This window comes from Diprion similis, chromosome 2, assembly GCF_021155765.1.
Source record: "Diprion similis isolate iyDipSimi1 chromosome 2, iyDipSimi1.1, whole genome shotgun sequence".
Classification (NCBI taxonomy): domain Eukaryota; kingdom Metazoa; phylum Arthropoda; class Insecta; order Hymenoptera; family Diprionidae; genus Diprion; species Diprion similis.
This window is the reverse complement of record NC_060106.1, coordinates 18,429,617-18,443,899: the sequence shown is the minus strand read 5'-3', so window position 1 is coordinate 18,443,899 and position 14,283 is coordinate 18,429,617. Positions and strand designations below refer to the sequence as shown.

The window sequence follows — 14,283 nt, the reverse complement described above, 5'->3', positions numbered from 1 at the left end:
ACTACAACAAGATAACAGAATATATTATGTATACTGTTTCAATATTATCTAACATGCTATATAATAATTATTTTGTTTAACATAACAACAGTACGTGTTAAAACCTTGGGGCTCACAGCCGCTGTATGATGACGTTGAATTAAATTTGTTTTATATTATTACAATCAAAGGCACGAAAGTAAACTGGTATAAAAAGAAAAGTTTATGTATAAGTTTCATTCAGGCCCTCCTAAGTTGTTTCCGAAATTGAGGATATGTTGAATACAATTTTTATTTCATTTCTAATATTGCAGTATAATATACCAATATTAATTAAAGGAAGACTGAATCCTTTGTGTTAACGTAGTACCAATCATAATTTATCATTCGGTCGATATTACCGGTTTCGATCAGACATAAATATCCAGGGTATTACATACAACCTTTTGCCAATTTCAATTAATTATTAAATTTGTACACTTACGTATAATGTGAGAAGGTATTTTACGATATTTACATTAACAATTTCATCTTTCGTCATTAATTATCAAGTGTATATATATATATTCTATTATTCTAAATTTTTTTGTATTGCATACCCAATTTAGAAAACGATATTAAATTGCGCATTAAATATTGCGTTACTCTTTAATTGGACGACGTGCTATTGTAGACGTAATCGAGTACGGATATGTAATTATCGAAAATTTAAAAAAGATGAAAGCTACAGTGCTCGACGAAACTGTGGCCTACCGATTTTCCGAATTTCTTCACATCACATTAGTTAGATGATCATTATATTTCGCTTTCGTTCTGCGACTTTTGCGATATATAATATGTCGATTATACGACGATGACAATTGTGCGCGATTACTCAACTTTACATGCGATTTCGATATTACAAATATTCACAAGGAATCTCCTCGCGCACCTCTGCCGTTCTTACTCGAATCGACCGAAGCCTTGATCCCGTTGCTCTCGCCGTTTAAATTTACACTTTGAGCCTGACTTGAGCTGTGTCGTCTCGGCTTGGGCAACGGGTTCACGTTTACGTCTTCGACAATTTCCGGTACTTGTTTTATCGGCTCCGAAATATGAAGTTCTACTATTTTAACCGGCTCTTTCGGCGCCTCGATCGGAACTGGCGGATCGGTCAGCTTGACGACTTGAATCTCCTTCTGTTCCCTCGGAAGTTCCTTAATCTCGATTTTTACACCGTTCGGCTCGTTGCTGACCATGTTTTTGAAAAAACTTCTACGATTCGCCTGAATCGAGAGTCTCGTCTCCGACGGTTCGTAGTATTTCTTATCTTCCGAAATCGCTATGCTATTGTTATTTATGTTGTTATTGTTACTACTGTTATTATTGTTCGCGTGTTTCGACTCCAATTCCTTTATCTGTCTTTCAATTTGCTCGATTTGCTCTTTGACCGAAAAGCTGTCGCTTCGCGAAATTCCACCGCCAGATGAAGGCTTCTTTCTCAATTCAACTTCCTCTAAATCGACGTCTGCGGCTGATTTCGACGAATCTTCATTCACCTCTTTTATTATTTCTATCGTATCTTCTACGACTCGTTTTATCTCTATTGTTTCCACCTCTATGTGGTCGTCGCGGTTTTCATTTTCGTCGGACTTCACCACAACATCTTTGTCGTCATCGGTCTCTTCCCTCGGTGATTCGGTGGGGAATTTTCCGTTCAACTTGACTTCCTCTAAGTCATCACTCGAATCCTTATTTACTTCTGTGATTGTAATCTCGGAATCGTTTTCCGGTACCTTACCGTCAGCTTCTTCTCGAATCGAACTAGAATTCAATATTGTCTCGTCGATATTCTGGCTTTGCTTGGTCATCTCCTGTATATCCTCCGTTACTTTAGCTATATCGATTGACTCCTTGATTTCCAATTCCGTCGGTGGGGTTGCTACGGCGGCAGATTTTTCCTGGAAAATGGAATAATGGTTGTTAATTTGTGTATCACACGTGCGCGCGCGCGTCCTAATTTCATAAGCTAAATTATCAGTTTTTACAGCTTCACCGAACGTTAAACGAGCAATTAAACCATTCTTGCCGTTATTTTGTTCGGCGTGAAACTGCGATTGACAAATGTCAAATCCGGGAAGCGATTATACAACTGAAATAAAATCTCAAGCGTGCCGATGGCGGCCATATTGTTGATTTTATTCCGCTCGAGGGCAGAACGAGTCCCGTTTACCGATCGTTTGCGAAAAGAAAAAATCGCGGGGAAGCAAATCTTAACGTTTTTTTAATGTACTGATAAGAAGCAATCTCGCAAAGCGGGTAACACAGATAAAAATTGACATGCATGTACGTTATGTAAGTAAAACGATAATAACAAAAATAACACACTTAACGTTCAAAACATATAATTAGGTTATCGGTGATGCATGCCGCGTAAAAATATCCATAAAACTTGCAAGATTATTTTTCAACGACACTAAAAATTATCACGCAAACATGATGGAAGGTAATTACAAGTCTTTGAAATCCATAATTTATTTAGAATAATCTTGAAACAATATAACGCGTATCAACTTACTTCGTGGTTCTCCGCCGATTCTTTTCGCTGCGGTGGCTGCGGTGCTCTGCGCTTTTTTCTTCCCGACATGCTAATGCCACTTGCCGTCGATACGCAGCTATTGATCGATAAGTTTGATCTGCGTACAGCATCCTGGCTACATCTTCTAAACACGAAGTCGTCAGCCAGGTTCTCGTTCTCGTCTCTCATCGTTAAATCCGACCCCATATCTCGCTCTAATGGCTCCTCTGCCGGTGCCTCCAAAACGTTTACTCGCGGCACCGCTTTTCGACTGTGTCTCCTGTTGGTTTTTGAAAAAAAAAAAAAATTACAAGTCTTCTGTATAATTTTTTATAGGATAAACTGCTATCCTTCAGCGACATTTTCTAACGTGAAAATTATATTATACGCCAGCAATTTGTTTTTAGGCATTGCACTGCGGGATAAGAAAGGCGTGCTGATAGTTAATGAAACGCGTATTCACACACTCAATAAACCGAGTTCTCGGAAAATGATTAATTGTAAAAATATATGTTCAAAGATAACGGCGTAACGGTTTACAGCGTCGAAATCGAATCTGCGCAAAGTGAATGAAGTTTTCTTAACAATCGGAATAAGGTGTACATCGTAATTTCATTTTTGATACATTCTTTTTGAGTTCAGTTCACCTTCTTCAGCTTGAGTGCCATATTTTTGTAATAAGGTTAGATTCTTTTCAAAAACGTTCAAATACATTGCCACATTTGTCTATGTTATCTCAGTCAATTTATTGCCAACTGGTTATCAACTTACTTTGTGGGAACAGGAGCTTCTTCAACTTCTCTATCATCAGTATCGCCGGTTTCAGATTTACCTTCAAATTCCAACGGTGGTATTTCGTCTTTTGACCTTGGACTGACTTGCCCGAATCTGTACAACGTTTTAACCAAAATGAACAAAACTTGGCAACATCCGTAATAACGACATGTTTTTTTTTTTTATTCGATACTCCGGACATTTGAAATTGAGCTTCGTGTTAGAAAGAATTTATCACTGAATTATTATTGCCTAGCGTGTGTATAAAAATTCTAAAATCTGATATTTCTATCACGCTATATGTATTATGCGTAGGTGCTTTTCTTGCGGTCAGCTGCCGCTGGTCGAGTATAATAAAGAACGTAAACAGATAAGGTAAAATCAAACGTTAATTAACCTTCTCGCCGGTGGTTTTGGCGTAAGTTCTCCTAAAATAGAAGTTGTGGTATCCTGCGGACTTCCGTTGTAAAGCCTTGCCGGATCTCCGTTGACGGTCAAATTTGAACCGTAGCGCGAAGAGCTTTCCATAGTGTATTTTTTTCGCCGTGTGAACGTACCAAATGCTTCTTCAAATTCCTGCTGATCTCGTGCCAATCGCGGCGGTGGTATTGGCCGAGAAAATTGGCCATTTTGGTATGTTGTAGAAACTGAAAGATACAAGTTAGTTCAGTCAAGGTTATTAATTTCTTAATAATTAATCTGAAGGTTTTCCGTTCTACGACATGCAGCTTTCATTCTGCAGCTTACAGCTCGTTTTATCAGAAATCTGGATCTATCGAACACGCGATAAACTGTGAAATTTAATCAACGGAACGTCAAACCACAACCCACCTGTAGTGATAGTTGTTCTGCGCTCCATTTCTGGTTCCTTACTTCGTTTGCCGAAGAGTCCGCTCCTGCAAATGTATCACAATTGTCAAATGTAAAAACATTATTAAAAAAAGCTGATAAAATTGTATAGCGTCAATTGGCCAGATCGATTTACATCTAAAATCGTATACCACTTTTTATTATATTTACGACGGATCATTTTTATTTCACTTTCTTTCTTCCTATTGGTAACTCTTATCGGGAGGAAATAATACGCGGATGGTCTAAAATATTCGCCTGATTTCTATGCATCTTAATCAACGTTCAGTCAGGTCTACAGTATCTGAACATCCAAGTGGCTTACAGTCGCGTACGCAATTACGGAATTAAGATTAGAGGTCCGGATTGAATGTGGGCGTGAACGTAGCACCTCAGAATACCAACGCGATGTCACTTTATATTAAGTTTTCATCTATGTATCTTTGTGCAATGTATACGATTCGAATGAAGACGGTCGATTGATTTTGATTGCACGTTCTAAATTTCGTTTTAATTCCTTTTTGCGAGATACGCAATGTTGAATCAAATGCGCATTAGAAAATTGGAATGGACTAAATCAATACTAGTATAATACCAAAAAGCGACTAACTCTTGCGCCGCGATAAATAATCGATTTATTATTATAAAGTACCTATAATTTCTTGCCAGTAGAATGACATTGCGTGGGGATAGACTATATATTTACAAATCTAGATAGCCTCCGAAAATCTAGATTATGTCAACAACCCATTTAGACACTGTTTAAAAGAATTCCGTAGCGCGATGTGGGAAGCAGTATTCTTGAAATGGAATTTGGAATAAATTTGCAGTAAGACCGGGCGTATAAATTCGAAGAATTTTTCCGAAAGGAGAATTTTAAAATAACGTGAAATGCCTGCGATGATTCAGTCAGTCTTATACACTGGATCGCATATACCTATATGTATGAGAGTAAATTAGATCTATCTCTAAATCGCGCAATTCCTGATTCAGGAAATAGCGTCCGTCCGAAGTCATTAAATCGCACCATCAAATCTTCGCAGTGAGTCGTATTATAAAGTAGTTTATGAGGATCCGCCGCCTCTTCGCCGAGACTTCGTGCTCTCGAGAACTCCAATTATCTTTCAGAATACGATTTGGGATTCAAGTATCGCCGCCGGGGTCAGGCGGTCAATTTGCAGCTACTGGCGCAAGTACACCAAGTATGACTCCAAAGCGGTACAACAAACACTTCCGAGCTCGTTAAACTTACTCCGCGCTTCTATTCCTTTCCTCGAATTAAATCCCACCGTCGATAATAATAATAACGAAGGTGTAATAAAAACGTCAAACGAATTGATTCGTTGTAATGACTCGAATTTTCTCTTCGTTTTATCCGAATCCAAATTAACGTAACCCAATTGAAGATATCGGCTTATCATGCTTGGGTCATCAGAAGCTATAAATATATCTGTAATTTTACAATTGCACCTGCAAATTTGAGAACACTTTAATTATTCTGTTTAAATAATTCAGTAGACAAAGCGAAGCTGAAATACAAGTCGAGTAATCGATATAATTATACTCGCACATTATATACGGTAACTAACAATAAGTAACTTTGTACTTCAGTCAGACCCAAGAATCGCGGTTACAACGTATATGCCATTAGTCAAATCTTAATGATCGATATTCTGCACTTGTGTTCGTCTTTAATCTCCATATTATACGAGTTACTTTCGCTCATTTGTACACACATAGTCGTATTTTATATAACAACAAGCGCAAATATCTATACTCCTCAGAACCCGCGCCGATCATGATACTTGACCCACATATGTGCTTGTACGTATAGGTAAGTTCGCTTACATGTAAATTTATTTTAAAAGTGACGATATATTGCGGCATGAGAAATAACAACAAAAAGTTTTATAAGAGGAACAAAAACGAGGAAAGAGTGAAATAAAATGAGTAAATCAACTGTCTATACACACACACACCCACATATATATAGGCACACATATGTTCGGTGTGTTTATTACGAAAGATGATGTCAGACCGTGCATGGACAAACACATCTTGAATACTGAAGTCAGTGGATCAAATATAATACCTTATCTAATACCCAGTACTCACCGAAAAAAATACCCGTCGTATAATATTCCTGTATACTTATATATACATACATATGTATATCTAATAACTATGACTGATGTATAATCATGTTTGTGTGTGTGTGTGCTGAAGCAAGATGCATTAATTCAAATTTGAATAAATAAACATACACTTGTGCATATGTTCGTGTAAATAAAGATGCGCCCTGCAGCTGTTTCGTGAAAAGAGTATTTATTTCGAGATTGAAACGCGGTAGTATAATCCAGTGAAAATATGCAGAGATGTAATACTCGGATTCGGGTATTTGACCGATTTTGAAGAAACAGCTTTGGATTTGTGAGATTATTTGCAGCGTGGAAAGAAAGAAAAGTTTTATAATAAATACGAGAAGCAAACAAATATGTTCAAGGTAAACGACGCGATTGGAAATTAAGAATTGAGTGACAAAGTGCCGATCATCATGATCGCAGAGTAAGCATTGAGATTTAGACTAAATTGAATGCAGTTTCAACGTCAAGTCATGCAGGTACTCATTATTTTATACATTCATATCCATTCAGCCATTTGTTATTCACAAGGAATCCAATTTTCACGCCGAAATCAACGTCTACCTGTATTGAGTAAAATATCAAGCCGTCAGTTATACGATCCAGAATTTATCAAAATTGAACACAAGTCTCAATACAGGGAACAAGCTTTCGCCTATCTTATTATCAACGTGTCGGTACTCATTTTCAATCAACCGCTACGAGCAGAAACGTCGGTACCTTGTCATACGATCATCTTGAACTTAAACCTCTGATTGATGAGACTCGCGACGCAATCGCGCGGTTGTTTAATGAAATGAGGACACTGCAAGCGGGGAGCTAGAAATGCATCTAGGCGCAACGCAATATGTTATGATCCGATCGCCTCGCCCATGGACTCGCATGTCACAGCAAGATGTTGCATCGATTAGACCTGTTAAAGTCAATCGTAAGTATATAGAATCGATCCTAGACGTGGAACCTTTGCTGAAAAAGTTTTTAACGCGATATGCGGTGATAAGTGCATCGTAAAAAAAACTCACCCCACGATCGCGTCACTTTTGCGAAACTTATTTACATGTATATATGTATATAGTAACGTATTGTGACAAAGCTCAAGTCTGAGGGCGTGAAGTTGGAAGAGAGTCTCTGTCGTCGAGAATAGCCCCTTTCTTATCGAATGACCGTGACATAATGCCGCTGGTTGATCTACAGAAGCGAGCTCTCAATCCACGCGGTTACCTTTTACTCGATAACAAAAGGACAAATGATCCCTGAAAATGCTACGTAGTTGTCGTATAATAAGTTCGTCGACGAGACTGACGAGGTGCGAACAAAGATGCAAAGTCAGTAGACGCAGTGACGGACTTTGTAGATTTGATTTTAGACCAACATCTTTGGCACGGTATTGCGATTTGCGACACGTTCGAAGTATAAAGAGAACTTCTGGACAATCGCCAATTCAGGTGCGACCCCTGGGTTCCGCCATCTTTACAAGTTCAAGTTCAACAAACCCCTCTGAAAGCTCGTCTCGTCACGAGCTTTGCTTTGCTCCTCGATTTTGATACGAACTTGATTAATGGTGATGAAAAAAAGCGTGGTTTTTGAGACCTAAACTCTTTCTGGGCCAATTGATGATCGTCATCGAGATTTGGAAGTAACCAAGCTCATTATACTCACCAAGCAGACTTCACCGAGAAACTGTTGGATCGTTTCTTCTTACTCCTACCGAATGTCCAGAATTTATTCTTAGGCTCTTTACCCGGTCTTAGCTCAACGCTGACCGCAGACTGCATAGCTGGAGTGTTTGCCGCATCTTTGAACGGGTTCAAATCTTCCGGGTAATCGTGGATGGAAACACTTGGTCTCCTCGGCCGCGACATCGCACTTACATTAACTCCAACTACAATATCACTTAACTTGAGCTTTTTTTTTTATTATTTATTTATTTGTTTCTTCTTCTTCTTGTTTTTTATATAATCCAAATCCGGAGAGACACTTCGATAATCCGTGAACACTTACTGTATCCGTATCTTCTGTTTCTTGATGATTGATCTGTAAGAAATAAAAATGAATTTATCGTTAGTCAGACGAATACAACATATTTTAAAAGTATTACTAATTTTCGCAATTTTTTTTTGTTACAGGTACGAATATATAATTAATGCATGTCTAACTCGGTGAAAATTGACTTGCGATCATTGGCTGATGAGGCTCGGCTAGTATTTCTATTGCAATTGTTCCGTACAGTCCTATCATATTAGTAGCCTTGATTTTAACTGATAAGACAATTGTGATTGCGATACGCTCGTGCAACGGCACTTGTGTACAAGGCTCTGTGCAGCAAGTCGTTTTACGGCAATGAGATATCTCCTCATCGTTTCACATACATAATATTACTACGAAGATGGGCTTTGGCATTTTTAATTTTGGCATAACGATTGAAGTGATACGGACGCAATGTAATTAGACAAGATTGCTTGGAAACATATTTACACAACGTTATTCGAATACTCGACTAATTCAACTCATTGTCAACTCTTCCTCCAATGTATGCGTAAGATCTATGGTTTCCACTTCTCGTTGGCTTTCGAACAATGCGTGGAATTCGATTTATCGTTTAACATACCCTGCGTACACACGTGCCCACCTATCCCAAGCCTAACGATAAGTGTAAAGTTTCATTAAAATGTTCATCACGTGAAGTCAACCGCGATGACGTCTCGGTGAAGCTTTTCGCGTGAAAAGTATTTGCAATAACAACTTATGACCGTACGACATACAATCGCGAACAATGAAAATTCTTGAAGTAAAAATCAATATGCGATATCTGGTAATGAAAATTGACAGCTGACGTGTTCGTCGCGACTGATTTCGTCACATTTGACCCGAGTCAATATCCCAATGCGAGAACTGATTGGTAGCTAATTGAAATCCTTTATCTGTGAATATTAATCTTCGGGTTAAAGACTGGAAAACAACGTCCAACTGATGCGTAGCCCCGTATGGACTCGATATTTCTACTCTTCGAGTGAAAACTTACGTCGGTAATTATTCTGTTTTATTTTTTTATCGCTCCAGTCGATAATCTCCGACTCAACACCTTTTCGTGTAACACTAAAAAATTAAATTCATCACGCTTGCTAGCCGGACGTTCGTCGCCGAGCTAAAGGCAAAGTGAATAATCAACTGGCCTGTACTTTCTGCGTGCAACGAGCTCGCAGGCTGTTAACAAACGCAATTAGCTCGATTAGCCCGTTGTGCTGTTTGTTCCTGATCCTTGGTCTTTTAATCGATGCCTCGCTTTGTTTCGTCGTTTAACACGAACGTCTATTATCCGAGCTGAAGAGGATTGCAATCGATTTGAACGTGCAGTTTTGCTTTCAGAGTTCACACATCTGCACGTGAAATATTCGTCGGTGAGAAGTGTTGAAGTCGCTTAAGGATAGAAAGTATTCTACATACAACGAATCGCTTGAAAATGGTTGAGTAAATTTGCTCTGCAACTTTGGAGGCAATTTTGTAACTGATATTCATGTTCGCCCGGGGTTATCAATGAGCGATAATGACGGTGACGTTGCTTAATTCGCATAACCCATGTAGAAATGAAACTTTCATCCGTTGAAAATTCTGTGTGTAGTAACCTCTGAGCATTTTATGCTGTAGACTCGGGAATAATATTTATACTGCTAGCGACAAAACATTATTATAAGTTTTGCTGTGGAAAGATTAGAGTGAACGGTGTTATGAGAATTTTGAAGATCCGTCGCATTCGTTCCGGTGAATTGAACTTACTATATTTTAAATTGAAACATGCCTAACTTGATCTTAAAAGCCCGTAGTTGCGTAAATAGGTAAATTAGGGAACGTGGTCATTTAAATTGACGAGGCGTGAAGATTGCTGCGTGCAAAGAATTAAGTAAGTGCCACAACTTTAACCTTCGTTTACTTATACCTGAAGAACAAGAACCGAATTCCAAATTTAATATATTCGGGATTAATACACATGACTTTATCAAACGATTCCACGTCTCCAGAAATGATAATTTCATTTTTCTCACGAGTTGAATCACACTCATTTTGCACAAAGTAAAGTACACACATTATTATACATATATAAAGAGTGAATCACTGCACAAGACGATCAGTTCGCGAAAACGAAAAAAGTTATTCTTCAAACCTGCGTTGAAGAAATAATTCTTTATATCTAAAAATTTGGCTAAACTCAAGAAGAAAATTAATTGTCAGTCGAATTCTATTGCTGGCAAAAAATCAAGATGGCCGTCATTCACTCGCTTGCAATTTTATTTCGGCTATACGAAAATTTTCACCGTTCACCATTAATCAAACGCTATTTCATGCGAGAAAAAATCGTGGCAAGGATAGTTCACTTGCAATATCACCTCTGACATAAGCTCAAGAACTGGGAATTTATGGCTTTCAAAATCGATTCATATAGCGTAGTTCTTGCGCGATTGCATTTGTTTTGAGCCGTAAATAAAATTGACTTGAAAAAATTCGCACGACTCTATAATCCGCGACTTGATATATGAATCCACGTAGTACTTCCGACCAACATGTTGCACACACGACTTCAATAACATGATTACTCAGTTGCATTTTGTACATACATAAATGTACACATGTATGTAAATATACGTACAAAACGCAGACTTGTTAAGTAGATAAGAATCCCACACTTTACCTACTCCGTTGTTTTTTCATGATTATAATAAATACATTATTATATTAAACACTTGAACGACGTGGGTTGAAATCAACTTGAAAGACACTCGGCGTTAAATCGGTTAAGTCTGGTCCTAGTCTGCATCTCAAACGCCGGTATGAATTTCGCCATTTGTATATAGATATAATAACGCGTTCTAGCCACCGCTGCGGAAAAGGTTGACCTCCGTAGCTATTGGACTTAATTTAATGATTGCGTACACACAATGTATCACGGTTCGTATGCGGTGAAATCGCCTCTTTCATTCTACCCCCTCCTCGCTCTTTCTCTCTTTCTCTCGAGCGCAGAGCGTAGCAATTATTCATGCAACACAATCACGCGTCGTAGGCATGTACATACATGTATTAAACCGATACGGTCGTAGACTTCGGTAATGTTCCTAAAACATTTTCACTCACACACCAACTGGGCAGGGTCAGTACACCACAAATTACGCAACACGTCCCGGCGTCTAATCTTCAGAAATAATTTATATTTATACGCGGCTTTGCGCACGAAATTTGCTTTTCATCCCGGCCAAAAGTCTCACAGCTTATTTATCTAATCGCAATTGAAAGCGCAAACAATTAGCTTCATGCTTCTCGGAACCGTCCAGACTTTACGCGGGTCGTCGAAGGTATTTTCTCTCTCTCTGTTAATTAAACGAGTAAAGAATGTCAGGTTTGAAAGCTAGAATAATTGAATGAAATCGTGTTTCGTGCATACCGCTTGCACTTCTAATGAGGAAGAAAGACGCGAGTCTTTCACTGATGGAGCTTTCAGAACTGGCGATTGAAATTTTCTATGACGTGGGATGCGGCGGATATTTCGAGACGAAAAACAAAGGATCAAAAGCTTCTCGTATCCGATGAAAGAGAGGAAGAAAACTAAAAACAGAAAAGGGAGAATAAAGAAAAAACAAATCACAACGTCTCGTTCTCTCGTAAAAATGCATGCGAGTATTTCTGGCTCACTTCCAGATGCCGATAGCTCTCTACTGTATACTATTATGCCCACTGCACTATAGTAGACGCTGCAGAATCGTTCTATTTTCCAAGATATTTTTGGACCGAGTTTACGACCTAATGACGGAATTATACTTATTATAGTTTTTCTTCTCTTCCGGGCGTATAGAGATAATTTTCTTTCCTATAAAATATATCCTTCTCTGTAAGTGACTGTAAGCTCTTGCGCTAAACTCTCAGCTTATTATAACATTACTTGAGAAATAAAAATTGTCAATAATTTTACGGATCCGTAGCGACGCCCTGCACAGATTGTCTAAGTTTATGTACACACCTATAACATTTAACAATACGCCGGTGTTACGCCCGTATATATATATATGCATACGCATAAACCGCTCGAGGCTGTAACATAAAATTAAAATATTTATTCAACCGCTCCGAAATCTAGTCGACTGTTGATTCTTTTTCTATTTAACTTATTTTATTACTCATTCAGGACGCAGCTATAGAGCTACCACTTCATAGACGTCCGAAATAAAGCATAGCGTCAGGTACGAAACTTCCATCAACCGACGATTCTGTCAAATCTTAAGGATATGCGATCAACGATGTCGTCATGAGAAGCTAAAATAGCCAAAGCATGATGCTGAACTTTGAACTGCCAACGAAGTTCGATCTCGTTCATAAAACTTTTACGAAATTTCATCGCGCGATGATCGTACTTGTTAATATAAAAACCCGGCCTTCCTTGACCCCGATAAAAACGAGGCTTACAATCGACGAAACTGCATTGAAAAGTGAGATGGCCGCATGTTCGAACCGCGATGATTAACAACTTTGTTAATTAGCAGAATCGGAGTTGAAGGCGAAGGAGGTACCGGCGACACGAGGTGCGTGTAGAAAATTCTTGAATTCTTGTTACACCTTTGGTAAAAAACGATCCGAGACTATTCGCGCAAACTTGCTCGCACAGCGGCTTGCAGATCCTATTGTATTCTAAATAATTACGTAATAATATATCAGGCGTATAAGCATACGAGACGCGTATGTTAAGTGCAAAGCGTGTGTAATCGATGCTTCTCACGAAGAAAACTGACCTTAAGAGTATGATTAAAGCACTTTGATACGTCGCACAACGAAGCGAACACCTCACAAGTGGAAATCACAAATTGTGCCTGTTCAATTATTTTCTTCCTTCACTCAACAAAATTATTAAACATTTATTTGCGGATCGAACCCGGAGCGCGTGTCGCGGCCGCGAGTCGGTGTGGCTGACTGCGGCTGTAAGAACGTCGCCGCTAAACTTCGCCGTCGCGACGCGTGACGTCACTGATAACTATGTTTTTTACTCTTGAATATCGGACGAATACAGCTGCCGCGAATCGTCTCTTCTTATTCTGCAATAATTTCGACGTTGTTTTATTTTCATTTTTTTTTTTTTTTTTTTTTTTTTTCCTTTACCTTCTATATACTCTTCGTATCGATTAGGATTTTTGGCAACTGCAGTGAATGAACTCCGACGGTTCCGCACAAGTGGAAAGGCCAGAGTTCACCGGTGATACCTTCATTGCATGTATTGGCCGGTTTCGTTTATTTTTCAAATTTACAACTTCTTGATGTATATAAATATATATATTTATATATAGATATATATGTATGTGTGCGTAACGTGTATCTGAGTGTAATATACCGTTTCGCATGCTTTCGCAGCTCATCAGCTAGCAGCTACCTGACGTCTGCCTCGTGATGGTAATTACGACGGTGATGTAAGAGCGTACATCGATCTACATCGGCAAGTTTGCTGAGCGTCGAATTTCTTGTACGTTAACGATACGTTACACGCGTCAAATTGACAGGCTACTGTTATTTACAGATTACTGACAACGCGTTGCAAGTCCCTTGCTGCATGCAGGGATTTATGTTGTTCCGCAGTTCTTCCACGAGACCTGTAATCAACGCGGTGAATATTAATATTAATATTAGTACCGATAGCTTGTGATTTAAGAACGTTAACTCCGTCGATTTCACAAGCACAAACTTCACGGCTACACATACAGATCCAGCTTCATCTTCTTAGAAAGATTACAAAATCTTGATTATACTCGATAGAAAAAACGAATAAACTCTCTCTGCGGTCCCGTGCAGGTTCAGGAAAGCGAAGAGTGTTGCAGCTGCCTGAATTTGATGCGAAAAAATCGATGATACGACGATGAGGCAAGTGGTTAAAAGGTGTGGTGGTCCTGTTCACGTGTAAAGGTAAGTATTCCCATGCGTATACATATAAATACCTTCATCATATATCTACCTGCA

At 38.7% G+C, this 14,283-nt stretch overlaps 1 protein-coding gene across 2 annotated transcripts; it reads right to left on the bottom strand.

The window, feature by feature from the left end:
• Positions 1-36: 36 nt before the first annotated feature.
• LOC124416340 (histone-lysine N-methyltransferase, H3 lysine-79 specific-like) lies at positions 37-13,257 on the bottom strand. Of its 2 annotated transcripts, none has more exons than XM_046897299.1 (6): positions 13,071-13,257; positions 4,142-4,206; positions 3,708-3,957; positions 3,308-3,424; positions 2,537-2,816; positions 37-1,919 (listed from the first exon to the last, which is right to left on the bottom strand). In XM_046897299.1, the coding sequence occupies exons 2-6, from the start codon at positions 4,167-4,169 to the stop codon at positions 888-890; spliced, it is 1,707 nt and encodes a 568-aa protein (XP_046753255.1). In that variant the 5' UTR covers positions 4,170-4,206; positions 13,071-13,257; the 3' UTR covers positions 37-887. The 2 variants fall into 2 exon arrangements, with proteins under 2 accessions (XP_046753255.1, XP_046753254.1); XM_046897298.1 differs by lacking the exon at positions 13,071-13,257 and adding an exon at positions 7,960-8,292.
• Positions 13,258-14,283: the final 1,026 nt, after the last annotated feature.